This window comes from Galeopterus variegatus, unplaced genomic scaffold (genome assembly GCF_000696425.1).
Source record: "Galeopterus variegatus unplaced genomic scaffold, G_variegatus-3.0.2 Scaffold2722, whole genome shotgun sequence".
In the NCBI taxonomy this organism is placed as follows: Eukaryota; Metazoa; Chordata; class Mammalia; order Dermoptera; family Cynocephalidae; genus Galeopterus; species Galeopterus variegatus.
In genome coordinates, this window is record NW_007728833.1 from 189,243 (window position 1) to 206,365 (window position 17,123).

The 17,123-nt window shown below is 39.9% G+C and overlaps 1 protein-coding gene across 1 annotated transcript in view; it reads left to right on the forward strand.

Moving 5' to 3' along the window:
• Positions 1-17,123, forward strand: part of LOC103598729 (ATP-binding cassette sub-family A member 13-like) — a gene marked incomplete at its 3' end in the record, with an annotated part of 258,136 nt that overhangs the window by 171,087 nt on the left and 69,926 nt on the right. Inside the window, exons 20-24 of the mRNA XM_008582776.1 lie at positions 2,272-2,333; positions 3,458-3,635; positions 8,220-8,473; positions 12,318-12,510; positions 14,934-15,043. Coding sequence (XP_008580998.1) covers positions 2,272-2,333; positions 3,458-3,635; positions 8,220-8,473; positions 12,318-12,510; positions 14,934-15,043 — 797 coding nt within the window. The remainder of the gene's footprint in view (positions 1-2,271; positions 2,334-3,457; positions 3,636-8,219; positions 8,474-12,317; positions 12,511-14,933; positions 15,044-17,123) is intronic.

Here is a 17,123-nt window from a genome sequence, read left to right on the forward strand (position 1 = left end):
GTAATTCTGAGCAATCTGTAGTGGAGCAGGAGTGGTGTCTAGGTGGTAGTTAGACTCGCAAGCACAGATTGGGGCACCAGGCTTGAGTGTAGGGTAGCGAGGCTATTGCATTCTTAGGTTGTGTTTTGGGATGTGGAGATGCTGATGGAAGGAGGTGATAATCTTGCTGTGCTTCATGCCAGGCCGGCCTCATCGTGTCATCTGTGAGGTGCTGCTACCCAGAGAGAGCCGGTCGAATCCCATGTTGAATAAGGAACAAAGAAAGATCTGGTGTTCTGTAGTGGAGGCTTAAGCATGCCAACGTGGTTATCTTCAGAATTTAAAGGGCTGTCACATGGAGAAGAAAAGCAATTTGTCACATGTTGTTCTGGGATATAGAGTTTAAATCAGTATTTTTAAGTTAGAAAAGATTTTTGCTCACAGAATGAATTCCACAGCAATTACAGCTGCTGGAAAATGTTGCTGACAGAATTCTACTATTGTTTATATTTCAGATGCAAAAATACTTTCAATACTGTGATTTAATTTGCTTCTCAAAGTAGCCACATGATGGAGGGGAATGCTTGAATTTTGCCCCAGGAGGGACAGAGAGAAAGAGAGAGTGGGGTGTGGTGTAGGTGTGTGTGGGGCTTTGATTCTTCTCTCTAGGACTTTATTTCAGACAGAGGTATTGACCATTTAAGATGCTGAGAAGTCATGACTTATGTCTTTGGTAATTATTTTGATTTAATTTAATTTAATTTATTTTCTGTGGCAACCATTTCAGAACAATTTGCTTGAAAACTCTTGCTTCCGTGTGTGTTCTGAAATGATTTTCTTCATGCCTGAATTATGAGGCATATTGCTACTGAGTGAAGTTTCTGAAACACTATATGATTTTATATATAATATTACACATATATTCTGAAATATGCAGATATATCTTTTAACCCAGGGAAAAATTCCAATATCATGTATTTCAGATGGAAAGGTAAGTATATCAAAATAATAGTTATGAGGATACTTGAAAAAGTTCATGGAGATACTTGTACTATTTTTTAATTCTGTTTTCCGTGAACTTTTTGAAATACCCTCGTATCTTGAGAACCTAGCATCTCTGAAGTTATTTTGAAGTCTCATAATTTTCAGAACTGGTTAACATATATTAATAAAACCTCAGGCATTTAGAAGACCCTGAAGAATTTCAGGGTAAAACAATTATTCCTTATAAGAAAAGTGACGTGTTTACTTTGAGTGCATGGAGATCACGTAGGGACTCCAGATACATGAGGGTTTTATGGGAAGGTTTGATTTAAAATCTGTGACTTCTCTGCTGCTGTTTGGAACCATCATTCAAAGTGCCAGCTCTGTTCCATGGGGTGCACTGGTATTGTGGCAAAGAGGATGGGGGAATTTGGCTGGGAATGAAACCTGGTTCTGGGATTGTGGAGGAAGAAAGAAGGTGGCAATATGTTTTCACTTTAGGGACCTTTGGGTGGTTTCTTAGGTATTGATGTCATCACATACCTGTCAGGACTGTTTCTAGTGTTCAATATTAGTAACGCCCCTTATTACCCAGCTGTGGGGCCACACAGGAATGGATCTGTGTTCAGCTTCATCTGCTTATCAGCTCTGGACCTCCCTCAAGGTGTCTAGCTCTGTTAATCCCTGTTGCTCTATCTGTAAAGTCAGGATCATAGTTCACGTCTTCTGGGTTGCTGGAGCATGTGAGGAGGATTAGGGGACACTAGGGAAGTTACGGCACAGTGCCCGCCGTGCTGTAGGCTCTGGAAAATAAGCTTTTAGTTTTTATGTCTTATTTTTATGTAGAGCTCTGCAGCTTTTCATATCTTGGTATCTTTCAATGCTCACTGTAGCAACTAGGTATCATTCCTGCTTTACTGATGAGAGGTAGAACAAAGGAGCATCCTTTTGCAGGAGGAAAAAGTCAGGAGTTCATGGATTTGGCAGGGACAGGCCCACTGGCACCCCTGTGTTTGACCCCACCCACTGCCCTTTCCATTACGTCCTTGGTCCTCTAAAAGCCCACGAAGAGTTCTCTGTTTTTAGAATACTGTGAATGTACTTGTAGTACATGAAGTATGTGTCTGTTCACTAGATGAGAAAAAGTCACCAGCTTGTTCCCGCAGCAGGGCTTGGGTGCTCTCAGGAGTCTTCTTTTGTGTCGGCCCTAAAACCTCAAACCAGGGCTTTTCTGAAAACTTCCACTTTTATATTAGAAACTTGAAATAAGTCTTCATGAGGCTCTTTAATCTGGAACCCTTAGATTAGTTGCCTTTTCTTGAGAATTTGCAAGAGTCTGTCCTGGAAAGCGGCTACGAGGAGGTAGAGAGGTAGGCAGAACAGCCACTGTAGCTTCTGAGAAGCGTGACCTCTACCCAGGCTACAGGTTTTTGAGGCGAGTTCTTAGGCTAGGAATCGGAAGACAGGAAGATGCACTTGGTGAAGCTGCTCCGTGTGTTGCATACTCGGGACAAGCGCTCCGGCTCCCTCCAACGGCTCGGGAGAAAGCCCCGCCGCTCGCGCACGCACAGCCCTGCTCTCGCGCCTTCCAGCTTTTCATATCTTGGTATCTTTCAATGCTCACTGTAACAAATAGGTATTATTCCTGCTGTATTGATGAGAGGCAGAACAAAGGAGCATCCTTTTGTGAGAAGAAAAAGTCAGGAGTTCATGGATTTGGCAGGGACAGGCCCACTGGCACCCCTGTGTTTGACCCCACCCAGTGCCCTTTCCATTACATCCTCCGTCCTCTAAAAGCCCAGGAAGAGTTCTGTTTTTAGAATACTGTGAATGTATTTGTGTTACATGAAGTATGTGTCTGTTCACTAGATGAGAAAAAGTCACCAGGTCGATAAAATTGTATCTTTACTTCAGTCATTATGCAAATACAGTACTCCCCACCCCGCATCCGCAGTATTGCTTTCAGAGGTTTCAGTTACCTGTGGTAGCCATGGTCCAAAAATATTAAATGGGAAATTCCAGAAATATTTATAAGTTTTAAATTGCACACCATTCTGAGTAGCTTGATCAAGTCTCTCTCTGTTTACTCCATCCCAGCCTGGGACGAGACTCGTGTCTTGGTCCAGTGCATCCACGCTGTCTACGCTTCCCATCGGCTAGTCACTTAGCAGCCCTCTTGGTTATCAGATCAACTGTCACAGTATTGCAGCATTTGTGTTCATGTGACCCTTAGATTAATTCATAGGGGCCCCAAAGTGCAAGAGTAGCGATGCCATCATATTGTTATGATTGTTCTATTTTATTATTACTTACTGTTGTTAATCTCTTACTGTGCCTGATGTCTGAATTAAGCTTTATCTTAGGTATGTACGTGTAGGAAAATACAGTATATATAGGTTTGGTACTATGCAGTTTCAGCCATCTACTGGGGTCTTAGAAAGTATCCCCTGTGGATAACTGGGGCCTACTGTAATGCTACAGTAAGATAAACAAGAGTTTTTGCTTTGCTTTTCAGCTACGCAATGCTTCCATGGATGTATCTGATGTCCAGAATCTTCTCCAGCTCGGATGTGGCTTTCATCTCTTACATCTCATTGAACTTCATCTTTGGCCTGTGCACCATGCTCATGACTGTCATGCCCCGGTTACTGGCCATCGTCTCCAAAGCTCAGGTCAGTGAATGGCAGCATCGCTTCTGCAAAGGCTCTGGTGGCAGGAGAATGTTGGCTCATGACAGTGTTGTTGCTTATCCAACTGGAATTCAGTGGAGATGCACTAGTCTCCACTGTCTTTAAGCTCCAGAAAGAGAAAATGTTTCTACTTAACAAAAACATCTGTGCTATTATAAGAGCCATGTCCAGACTTGGTAACAATTGACAAATGATGGGCAGTTTCTGCGGCTCCAGGAGTGAGGGCAGAGCCACAGAGATGCTCACGGCCGCTTCCCCAGCGTCTTCATCAGGGGCTGTGTGTTGAAGAATTACTCATTAATGGTGGAAGAGTCAATGCAATGACATGGGCCCTGTCATAGTGTCGCCACAGTCAGGTCTGACACTATGAGGTAGGATGGGCCACAGTGGCTGACCACACTCTCAGGCTACAGCATGTTTAGGGGGATCATGCTCTCTTCCCTGTGATCCCTGGAGCTAACATGGTTTTACTACTTTCCAAGTGTGACAGCAAAAGACTGTCCTGAGCATGGCCCCGTGGACAGGGAGCATTTCTCCCTGTGAGAAGTTTCCCTCCCAGTAGAGGTGTCCAGGTGAAGCTGAATCCCTTTCTGCTGACACATCCCATTTGTCCCCTGCCATGCCCTTTCCAACCTGTCTCCTCCTGGTGAAGCTTGCCTGGACCTTGGCCTCTGCTTTAACCCATCTTTTAGCCCTTCAATGTCCCCTGTGCTCCCTGCGAGTGTGGACTTCAGCCTTCGCAAGCTCCTCTGCTCCCGTACTTCAATTCTCTTCGTCCCTGCTTTCTTTTCTCAGCTCTGACCACAGTGTTCTCTCCTAACTACATACTGTTTCGTGGACTCAGATTCCTCAGTAGTTCCCAGGTTTTTGACTCATGGTCTGAGGAAATAACCTGGAATGGGCACTGAGCTCCCTGTTCTGAAGGATGTGCTGCTGGCCTCATTTCATATGAGGCAGGGACTGACACCTGCTTAATTGGGACAAGCTCACTTCCTGTGGCCAGCCGTGCAGAGACTTAGTAGACTCTCCAGCGACGGCTAATGTTTTTTGTTATTATTGTGCCTCGTGTTAATATAGAAGCAGTGAAGTATGTGAACATCCATTATGCATTCAATGAAGGAAACAACCTATTTTTGTGATTTTTGCAGATTTATTATTGACACTAATCTGTATTAATATGTCAAGCCGTTAAATAGAAAACTGCAGAACAATTAATTGGCTTTAGCTCGAGGAGAAAATTGAAATCAGCAGAGGCAGTGTATAGTTTTCCTCCCCCCTTAAGATCTCTAATCTGACATGGACTGTCAGGGGTGTCAGTCACCAACTACAGGAAAAAGGTAAACAGACTCAAAATGGATCATCCCACTGGTGAGAAACTCTGAGAGGGCTGCTCTAGGGGACAGGATCACAGAAGGGGGGGGGGGGTTGCTCCAAAAGGAAGAGGGAGAAGAACTGTCCAGACCCAAAGAGGAAATTATCTGACTCTAAGAGCATGGCAGGTGGAAAGGAATTGTCACCTCCAATTATAAACAGCATTGCTTCATTGCTTTCTCAAAATAAAAAATTGACAGACAATGGATTGTTTGCAGAAAAATGGGTCTGAATCAACTGGTAACAAATAATAAAAGGCAATTTATTGCATTTGCTCAGGTCTTTCTTCTCCTTTGCTTTTTATTTTGATATTGTTTGCTTAAGAAACTCAACATTATCCAAATATTCATTTCAAATTGTTTCAAATATTCCCTTGTAAGTTGTGGAACAATATGTTCTTATAGAATTAACGAAAGAAACCAAGAAAGGTGTGGGCATTCTCAGATTAGTCTTCAAAGCTACTATGACCAGCATTAACCACTGTAGATGCAAACTATAGTGTTCATGTGATCATTGTTATTGTGACCAAATCAGTTTACATAATAATGCAGTCTGGGTTCTAAGGCAAGCTCTGGAACATCTCTCTCTCCAGTAGTGGGGCTCCCTGCTGGGGTTAGGGGGATGTAGGTGGAGGGAAAATCTCATGGTTTCTAATTTATTTCTCTGAATACTGATCACTTCTTCCATCTCCACATACCCCAAACTAAGAACTTATGGGCAGTTATTCCATGAGTTTGGGCAGCTCTCCCTTCTCATGTGTGGATTATTCAGTAACTCAGTGTTTATGTATTGCCTTTGCTCATATTTGTGTAGAGACCATTATGAATTCCTTAAAATAAGATATAAAGTCATCACCCTTGGCCTGTCATTTCCTTTATTGTCTGTTCCTGAGTTACAAGCTGCAGTATTCTGCTATTTCCATGCTATCGCTAGTAATAGAAAATTCTTTTACATGGTACATTAATTGACCCAGGGACATCGTTTTACAAAAAGTGGGGTTAATAAGCTCCTCCAGTGCTTGTTGAAACTTACGACTGTAGCAGTCAGTCAAGAAAAAATCTTAGGGAAAATGAAGTAAATGAAGCTTTTGTACTTTTTCCATGTCTATATGCAAAAGACAATAAACCATAATGATAAATGCCCCTAGAGGTTGTTATTGAATTTTCTGTTGCTCCACAACCACGTTATTTAAGAATACATTTATCCTAGTCATGTTATACGTTTACATCATAAGGTAAAAGGGAATGTTCTCTAGTCTGAAATAAATAATTGGCAATTATGTTAAGTTTATTTTTTAGTATTTATGATATGATATACCCACTGTTGTTCATTATATTTATGTATAATGACGATTTTGCTCCCTCATAAAATATTATTTATATATAGATTAGTTATTGAGTTTGAACATAATGGGGAAAAGACTAAAATAAAGTCTAATTCTCCATTATATTTCCATAGCTTTATTTGGTAGTTGCAGTTAGTGTGGCCTTTCTGGATTGAATACTTTAAGGTACCTGTATGCTGAGTCTAAAGTCAGCTCAACAGACCAGTGTTCTGGTGAATTTTTTCCAAAGGCTGCACTCCTCGGTGGAAAATTCTAATTCCTGCACTAGAAAGGTCAGAATCAAGTCCTAGCCCTACCACAGTGTGACTCATGCACGTTAATCAGTCTCTTGAGACTGTTTCCCTATCGGTAGCCTCATTTACTCCCAGGCACCTTGTACATTTATTGAGAGAATAAAATGCGATAAAGGGCAGTGAAGCTGGAAACATACAGTAATTTATAGGAAGCATTTAGTAGACAACTGATTTAACAGTGTGACAATTTTAATCTCATATGAAATTAAATTTATTCATCTGTTGGTAAGGACAATAGTAAAACTTATGGTTGATGTTGAATTTTTAGATATATTCAATTTAAAAATCATGTTCAAAATACATTCTATCTTATAATTCTTGTTTTCTGTGGAATTCTATCCTATTTGATCTCTTCCTGTCTTCTCCCTTATTCATACCTGTTCTTGTAATACCTCTTAATTCTATGTTTAATAATGACAACTACATATGTTTAATATGCTAAGAATGAACTAGGTATTCTGCATGTTATTTAAATGCTCACAGTCACAGCTCCTGTTATCAACTCATTTAAATACCTGTATTACCATGCGTGACTATTAATGTTACCCATGTATCTTAGTCTGCTCTGACTGCAGTAACAAAATACGTCATTTAAATACCTGTATTACCATGCGTGACTATTAATGTTATCCATGTGTCTTAGTCTTCTCTGGCTGCAATAACAAAATACCATAGATCATGTGGCTCAAACCACAGAAATTTTTATCTCCTAGTTCTGGAGGCTGGGAAGTCCATGATCAAGGTGACTTCAGATTTGGTTCTTAGTGAGAACTCTGTAACTGGCTTGCAGAAGGCCACCTTCTCACTGTGTCCTCACATGGTGTGGGGAGAGAGCTCTGGTCTTGACCTTTTCTTATAAGGTCACTAATCCCATCATGGGGACTCCACCTTCATGGCCTCATGTACATCTACCCACCTCCCAAAGGCCCCACCTCCTGATACCATCACATTGGGTGTTAAGACTTCAACATATGAATTCTGGGGTGGGGGGGGGACAGAAATATTTAATCCATAACATTCAGCCCCCATTCCCCAAAGATTGATGTCTTTTTCACATGCAAAATAACGTTCATTTCATCCCAACAGCCCCCAAAGGCCTAACTCATTCCAGCCTCAGCTATAAAGTCTAAAATCCAAAGTCTCATTTAAATATCATCTAAATTAGATATGGGTGAGACTCAAAGGTGTATTTCATCCTGAGGCAAATTCCTCTCCACCTGTGAACCTGTGAAACCAAACATGTTATGTGCTTCCAAAATACAATGCTAGGACAGACATAGGATAGACATTCACATTCCAAAAGGGAGAAGGTGGAAGGAAAAAAGGGGTGATGGGTCCCATGCCAGTAAAACTCAGCAAGGCAAATACCATTAGATCTAAAATCTCAGGAATGATCCTTTTTTGTTCTGTGGCTGTCTGACAGTAGTGCTGAGTAGTTGGGATGGGGAGGATGTGAACCATAGCACCAGCCAAGTAGAAAAAGTAGTTACCAGTAGGTGTTATGAAAAGGGGAGTAGATTTTAATTTGATTTCTTTTTTCTTTATTTTACTGTGCAGAATTTACAGAACATCTATGATGTCCTCAAGTGGGTCTTCACTATTTTCCCTCAATTCTGCCTGGGTCAAGGACTGATAGAGCTCTGCTATAATCAGATTAAATATGACCTGACCCACAACTTTGGCATTGATTCCTATGTGAGTCCCTTTGAGATGAACTTCCTTGGCTGGATCTTCGTGGAATTGGCCTTGCAGGGCACAGTTCTTCTCTTATTAAGGATTTTGCTGCACTGGGACCTTCTGTGGCAGTCAAGGTACATTCTGAAGGGCTCATCCTTGAGAGGCACTGACTTTTGAATAAAGAGAGGCAGAGAAAAACCCATCCTGGAGGTTGCAAGATAAGAAATGTGTCTGATCTGTATTATATGTCGTTCTAATGAGTTAAGATTTTATTATTTTTAAATTTTTGATTAGTGTGAGTCAACAATACTAGGAAGAAGAATTCCAAAAAATAAGGTGCCAACCTGTGAGATAATCTTTCCAATTATTTAATTGCTTCAGTGTATTTTCCACTTCAAAATTGCATGATTTCCTTGTTACTTTGTAGAGCCTAAGGTTAATTTGGTTGATACCATAAAGTAATTTATTTTTGTGACTAAATGCCATTGACTCCTGGAAATGGGAAGATATGGAAATTCAGTGCAGATAATCACATGCCCTTTGCCAGATCCTGTTGCTTCAGTAGCACAAGTGATATATGCGAATGTGTAGATATATGATGTGGTCTATATACATGCACACAGACACACACACACACAGACACACACACAGACACACACACATACACACACAGACACACACACACAGACACACACACACACACACCCCTACTCTAAATAGGATTTAAGGTGGTTTTGCCAGGATACTTGAAGCATTGCCAGATAACACATTTAAAATACAAAAGGAAGAAATGTACTTTCTTGTGTAGACTCCACAATGGTGTGTCTGCCCCTCCATGACCATGTTGGCCTGTTCTTTCCAAGGGCTGTACATTTCCTTGTGACTTCTACTTGAGGGAAAGTTCCTTTATAGAGAAATTACTAATTAAGACCATGTCATCAGAGAACCTATTAGAGATTATAAAGACACATTGGTAATATTTTATGGTGATCCCTTATAAAAATTTCTTTTCATTAATTTCACGACATATTCTCTTACATTACGCCCTTTTAAGCTGCTAAAGTAGAAAACCATTTTGAATACAAATCCCAAAGCTCTTTTGAATTGTCCACAATCATGCTGGAATCTGCATATTCCCAATAGCTGACTGAATTTGGAGTAGAATTCTGAGACCCTTTTAAACATAATTAGTTATGTGATATCCCTTAATAGTTTAATCTATTTTTTTTTAATTTAAAACCTATGATGTAGAATTCTCTGTGGCAGATTTCAGGGTGCACTGTTCTCCTATAGTATCGAAAGATTTTTCCTTAAAGAGAAGACTTTTGATATTGCTTTTACTTTGTAGAAGATAAGTATAAGTTGAACCGTATTTTAGAATAAAGTCTTTGTTATACACAGTAAAGAGTCAATTTTTGCTGTTCTTTGTCAACCTGAAAGTTACGGAGCACAGAAGTTTACTCTACTTTAGACACTAGTTGCCTACTACTCCTTTATGGATCACTGTCACAATGACTGTGTGACCCACTCAATCTGCTTTTTAAAGCCAGATCTAACCAGGTCACTCATCATTGCTTAAAAGGTAAAGTCCACGGTTCTCAGCAAGGCCCCCTGAAGTCTGGCCTCTCATGCCTAGGGAAGCTGTCTGTGACCCTCCCCTGTCTGCACAGAAACGACATTTGCCTCTGATCACCTCTGCCCCACGGAGTTCTCCAATTCCTGCACCTTCTTCTGCCCTGTCCCACCTCCCTGCCTGGTCTGATGTCTTCTCAGTGTTTCCATTCCACCCACCTTCTCTATCAGGGCACAGATTTGTTGTTTTATAGTATTTATATGTTAATAATTTCTGCTTGACTAGAAGTTCCTTCATGCAGGAAAATGATACTTGTCCTAGTTGGATCTTTGGAGAGAACAGGAAGACCCTGCTCTGTGGGTCTGGGAACAGATAGATTCTGCCTTCCCTAACCTGAGCAGGTGTCTGTCACTAGCACCTGATGCTAGACATAGTGCAGAGCCCACTTCATTGCTGTCCTTCCCCAACCTGTGCTAGCTCCTGTCCTTTGATTATCTGTTAAGAATTCAGGTCTCTGTTATCACCTGAGCTCTGGCTGAACACCAAGTTCAAAGGTGGACTTTGGGGGTTCTTCTCTGTCCTGTCTGAAGCTGGACTTGGCTTGCTGTCTGTACCCTAGGCACTGGCTTGGTTGGAACAGCCACATGGTCCAGATATTACATATGTTGAATATCTGGAAATTTTTGCTACACCTTGTGCCCATCTGGATTCTTCCTCCATACAGACATCATTTTTTGTGATTGTCAGTTGGAAGACAACTGCGTGGCACATTTCTGAGCATAGTTGGATGAGTGTATTAGGACTTTGAATGAGCATGAGGGGGCTGACCAGAAGTAATGGCGATTATTTGTCCCCCACCTGCCAGAATGACTTGAGGAGATTTAAACAAACATGCACCTGGGCCCCTCCCTAGACCCCTGAGATGGGAAGCTCTGGGAATGAGACTGAGGGGTATTTATAAAGCTTGCAATTCTAGTGAAGAGAGGATGAGCATCACTGATGTGAGTGACTATGGGGATGGATCTGGAAAATGGCAGTGAATGAAGGCTGCACAATAACCTGCTGGAGTGAAGAAAAACCTCTGGAAGGCCAGGACAGGGTTGCAGGGGCACGAAATGCACCTGGAAAAGGGAAATAACATTCAAGCAGAAAAGTGTAAAATTAGATGAATTTTCACAAATTAAACACAACCACATAACCCCTTCTCATGGATAAAATCAATACTTTCAACACCTCAGATGGCCCTCATAAACCTCTTCCAGTCCATAACCACCCTGTAGGAAACTGTTATGCTTAGTTTTATCTTCATTAATTCATTTTTTATGCTTTTGTTTGTTTATAAAAATGGTTATGTTTAATATATAATGTGTATAATATATAATATATACTCCCGAATATCAAGTTATATTTTTCTCATCATCTATGTTGTATGTGGAATAAATTATATATTTGTCAAATGGTGATTTTAGACATGGAAAATAATACAGAAAAAGAAGCTAGGGATACTGGAGGCTAGCAGTGGATATTTTATTTATTTCTGATACCTTTAAATTTGAAATAGTTTAAGAATCACAAGAAGTTGTAAAATTAGTACAGAAAGTTTCTATGTACCTCTCACCCAGCTTCTCCCAATGATAATTTGATAATATATTATATAACAATATTACACTATCAAAACCAGGTAATCGATGTTGGTTGTAATACTAACTCGGTAGTCAGTATTATAAAATATAGTCACTAAATACGTTTTAATGGTTAAATATATTTTAAATAATTAAATATAATCATTAAATATTACAATTTACAGAGGAAATTGAAATTTACTTGAAAATTAAATGTGCCAGATTGAAAATCATAAAGATGGAAAAGTGAGCTGCTCAAATTTAGAGTAAAAACGTGTTGAAAATTCATCTGAAAAATAGTTATTGATACTTTTTGCAAGGTGTTGTGCAAAGTGCTGGCTATATGACCCTTTCACATGATCTAACATATACTTATAAACTTATAATATTTGGGCACTTTTATATATAATCTACTTTATTAAATGACCTGTTTACTAAAAGTGCTTGGACAAGTTGATGGCTTATACTTACTTTGTGATAAATTCTTTTTACATTTAGCACAAATATCTGACTTGACTTTACTATTCATAAAATTAAAAACTAGCTCTAATTTAGTGTTGATCCATTTCAATGTCTTTTAGGAGCATGTATATTTCCTTCCTGTTAGGGAATGAAAATTGACTCTTGCCAGTAGTCTGTAATCAGGTGGTAGGACTAGGGTGCTGTGATAGTGCAGAGGTCTGAAGCTATATCTTGTTTTTACAAATTTCTGACCTTTCTCTCTTGTAGACTATTCCAGTACAATTTCCCAGGTGTGAATTAACTCTGATTTTATCTTTCCAGAGATCACTCTGTCCTCCAAGGCACAGTCAAGTCTTCTAAGGACATAGATGTTGAACAGGAGCAAACGAGGGTGTTTAGAGGAAGTGCCCATGGAGACATCCTCGTGTTATACAACCTTAGCAAAAGTTACCGAAGCTTTCTCCAGAAGACCACTGCTGTGCAGGGTATCAGTTTGGGCGTAGCAAGAGGAGAGGTAACAGAGTTCTATTCTTACTGCTTTCTGTTGAAACCCATGTGACTCTAGTTGTTGATCTGCTTGTGTTATTCTCAGAATATATGAAACCAGAGGCAAAAACAGCCTTCAAATTTCAGTACAAAGTCAGTAGAAGCAGAACCTGAAGAGAGGGTCTGTTGTCTCTTTCCTCAGTGAAAACTTTGCTAATTGATTGATAGGGTTTCTTTTGTTTCATAATTTTTAAAATTTCATGTGACTGGGGAGTTGTAGTTATTGTTTGGGCTGTTGGATGAGTTTTTATTGAGTGCAAATATGTAATAAATCCAATTAATTGAGGAAACCTCTTGCATCTCTTGTTTATATAAATGGAAACTCTTTAAGTGCGTGCTTAAGCTCAACTAGTAAAATGCTTCTATGGAAAGGCAAAGAACACTATCCTAATAGTTCAGAAATTTTTTGCACGAATATGACACTAATTCTCGTAGAAATATTTACTCAGAACTGACAGAAGCCGTATAAATTGTTCCTGATTTGTGTTTAATGCACGAAGGGAAAACAGTTCTGGAAATGATTACCTTTAACAACTGTTAAAAATAAAAGAGCACCTTGCATTCATATTGTTCCAAACTCCTGAGAAATTCAAAGTAGATTATATTGTTGTCTGACTGGCATTCATGCCCTACTCGTGAGCTGCATGTAGGCGTTTCAGATATGAGTATTGTGAAGTAAAGAGAAGCCAAGAGACCAATCTGAAGCAGTCCAGATGTAGCTTTATACCCTGGACTATGACTTCCGGTGGAACAGGGCAAAATGTTCGAGATTTTTTTGTAGTTGTTGATTGCTACTGCTCTGAAACTAGCTATGTAATCAAACCCATCTATTGAACTGTATTTTCACATTTGCTTTAAGAATTAATATTAGTTTTCCACTACCTCTTTGAGGTAGTTTTAAGCTAAAGAGTAAGAGATAAAACTGGAAAACTTCATAAGAATGATGTTCCACATATGTGAAGTGATCCAAGATGCCATTTAATTTTGTGTTCTATTCTCTAAGTTTTTATAAGCGTATCAGTTTAATTACCTAGATGAAAAGTGCTATGCAAGAGCCTGTGGAAAATACAGAGATGACTTAAGATATTCCCCTATCCCTCTAGGAATTAATAATTGGGTAGGAATCAAAAGATCATAAATATTTGCTTATGTTTTATAACAGTGTAACGTAACAGCAGTGTTACACAATAGCATAAGGGTTGTACCACGGCAGGACAAGATTAAAAGGCACACGAGTGGCACTGTTGTCGGTGCATTAAGTCCAGAGAGGGTCGTAGGAAGGCAGGGAGGGGGAGCAGGATGTATGGGGAGAGCTTTAAGGGTGGGTTTGTATCTAAGCCTTGAGGCATAGATATCGCTCGCACAGGCGGATGGTGTTATACCCTGGGACACCCAGCTCTGGCATGGGCTGTCTGACAGAAGTTACATGGGACAAGACAGGCCTGGAACAAGATGGACCCATATTTCAGACAGTGGGAGAGATCCAGGGGAATGGGGAGAAGCATGGTAATTAAAGCAGGTCACAATTGAGGGACGTGGTGGCATCCTGAGGTGCAGAATAGGGTTGTGTGATGGGTAGGTGGGACATGGTGACAGAAAGTCCAGAAGCAGTCGCTTCCCAAGATTCAAGGAGCTGGGGAGCCAGTTTATGTCAGTAGATAGCATCACCTCACCACCAGAAAACAGATGTCTCTCAGTCTCCAAGGTGAAATCTCAGGCAAAGTATACACTGAGGTATGAGGTAGAGACTAAGTCTAGAAAACAAAGCAATAAGGCCATTTTTTTTTTCACCTGGAGTATAAGACAGGATTGGACCAAGAAATAGGTTGATTTGATACTGTCAGAGTATAGAAGTAGAGTTCACTTCTTAGTTAATATCAGGATCAGCCTAGACTCTGAGTTAGAAGTGAATTCACAGCCTCTTCAGTGAAAAAACAAGGTATAAAAGAAAGCTGTGAGTATTCTGCTTTTATACATGTAATGGGGTATGGGGAAAGTGGAAGCTGGAATATTTTTAGGAAGTACTTTAAAATATACAAAAATGAAACCAGGAGAACATGACTTATGGTAGTGTGACTTCCAAAAAATGTCATATTATCTGTGCATAATTTCGGGTAATTTGCACCTACTTCTAATCCTCTTGAGCTTTCTATACATGAATTTACTTGTCTGTAAATTAAGGCTGAAATTTTTATACCACTCAGGTACCATAATAGTTTTGAAAGTTCTTAGTAATCCATAACGTGCTTTATATAGTAATACCACTTTAAAAGTCTGCAAATATCACAAACCAACAATATCAATTCAAAGTTGGCTGAAAGCAGATGCTGTTTATCATATAATTTTGATTTCATTTATCTTGATTTATTTAACTTGGTTTTTCTCCTCCAGTGCTTCGGGCTTCTAGGGGTGAACGGAGCTGGGAAGAGCACCACGTTCAAAATGCTGAACGGTGAGGTTCCCCCGACGTCAGGGCATGCCGTCATCAGGACTCCTACAGGGTAAGATTCAGGTGCAGTCAGATTTGCTGCCTAAGAGGTAATAATCAAGCCCAGAGAGCCCCCAGCAGTCCCTCAGTCCTGTGGAACAAAGTTTAAAAGTGTCATCTTCCTCTAAATTTACCTTCTCCAGAGGGGAAAAGACTTTCCAAATATGCATGAGTTGAGCTCAGGATTTCTAACCAGATCAAAAGGTGAAGGAATCTTGTCACAAAGCAGCCAAGGTCAGACTGCTCTCTGAGGCGCCAGAGAGGGTTTGAGGAGCTCAGCTGGCTTCTCTCTGCCTTTGTAATCCGGAGCAGGGGCGGCCAAGGGCTGGTTTTCTTACTCATCCTTTGGATAAAGCTTGAGATGTCCTCATCAGTTATAGTGGCCAGAAGAGGCCGGATGGTTTCCCACTTTTCGCCCACAGACCTCCTCTTTTGGGTAGTTATGACTTGTTTGGGCTGGAGCAGTGTGCACATTAAACGACCAGAAAGTGGTATCTAGGAGTGGGGGAGACATTTATGCCCGTTGCTGTAAACATGCAGGAGGTTCCTGGGCACCTGTGCAGTCAGAGGCTGCCCAAGGCCAGCTGATGAACACCGGTTCTGCAGGCAACACAGGTGCACCCGTACATGCATGCACACATGCAAACACACACACACACACACACACACACACACACTCTTTGTGTTATTCCTGGTCCTGTTTCACATGGCACCCGATTCTGCAGTTCCCTCCGAACTGGCGATTGGTCAAGAACATCTCTGGGGCATGGGGTATTAAACCCCATGCAGTTGGCAGCGTGTCTTCTCCTTTCCCCTGCTCTGGTCAGGAATCATGTTGGTGATTTTTCTTTTTTCTACAAAGAAGAGATTCCCTGCTCTAAAACTCTCTGAGGCTGGATTTGTTACTTGATTCTTGTTCTATTAAGTTTGCGCTAAAAGCAAATGTCTCAATATCAAAAACTAAAATCTTAAGCACTTAATTTTTCAGCTATTTTCTAGCTACTCCTCCACAAGCCACTCATGTACCTCCTAATATGGAGGATGTCTCCTCATCCCATTCTGTTTTCCATACCATGTTATATGGTCCCAGGGACCTACCTTGTTTTTCTTACTGTAGCAAACTCACTGTAACTTGGTGATAAATTTCAGTCTGTCTTTGGAATTACATAATGAAAGCCGTGTGTCTGGCTGTGCATCTCTGACCGTCATTATAAAAATAGCTATCAAATTGTCAGTACCTTACTTGATTTTAGTCTGTCTACTGGGGATCATAGAATCATTCCTAAATAGATATGGAGAGACTATGTCTTAGATTTTTATTTTAATGTATGGGCTCAAATATAGTAATTGAAAAATAATTCAAAATATTATAAAGACACATTAATTAGGTAATTCTTTGAATCAAGATATATTTACTGTCCATGTATGATGGTCCACGGATCAAGAAGACAAAAAACTTCCCTTAATTCTAAAATCCACTGTCAATATTTGCTCATCTCTTGCCAGTCTAACATAAATATACATACACTTGTGTATGTATACATCTAATTTTATCTATTATCTGTGTGAGTCTGTGTGTGTGTGATTAAGTGTGGGTATTTGTGGGAAGGGAGGTGTTCATACTTCAAATTCAGGAAAGATTTAAAAGACTGTTTTGTATGTGTCATTTACACTTAATATGCAATAAGCATTTTATACTGCTCTTCAATAATTGTAATTGTTTTAATTTTTTTGCATGTCTGATGGGCATGAAATCTCCCTGTTAAATTAATTTGCACTTTATTAATTATCCATGAACTTGAATTCTTTCCAGTATTTATTTGTTACATAGGTTTCCTTTCTGCCAATGGCTTGTTACATCATTGTTCTTTTTCCTGTAAGTTTGTCTTTTTGTTACTCATTAATGTAGGAGTTCTTTATAAGTTCTCCTGGAAACGAATTCTTACCATGTTTTGTGTGTTTTAAGTACTGTCTTTCAGTGATCCCTTGTATTTTAACTTTGTTTTAAAGATTTGTACATACAGAAATTCTTAGTTTTTATAAATTCAATTTTATTTTTTTCTTTATTATTTATTGCTTTTTGAAACTCAAAA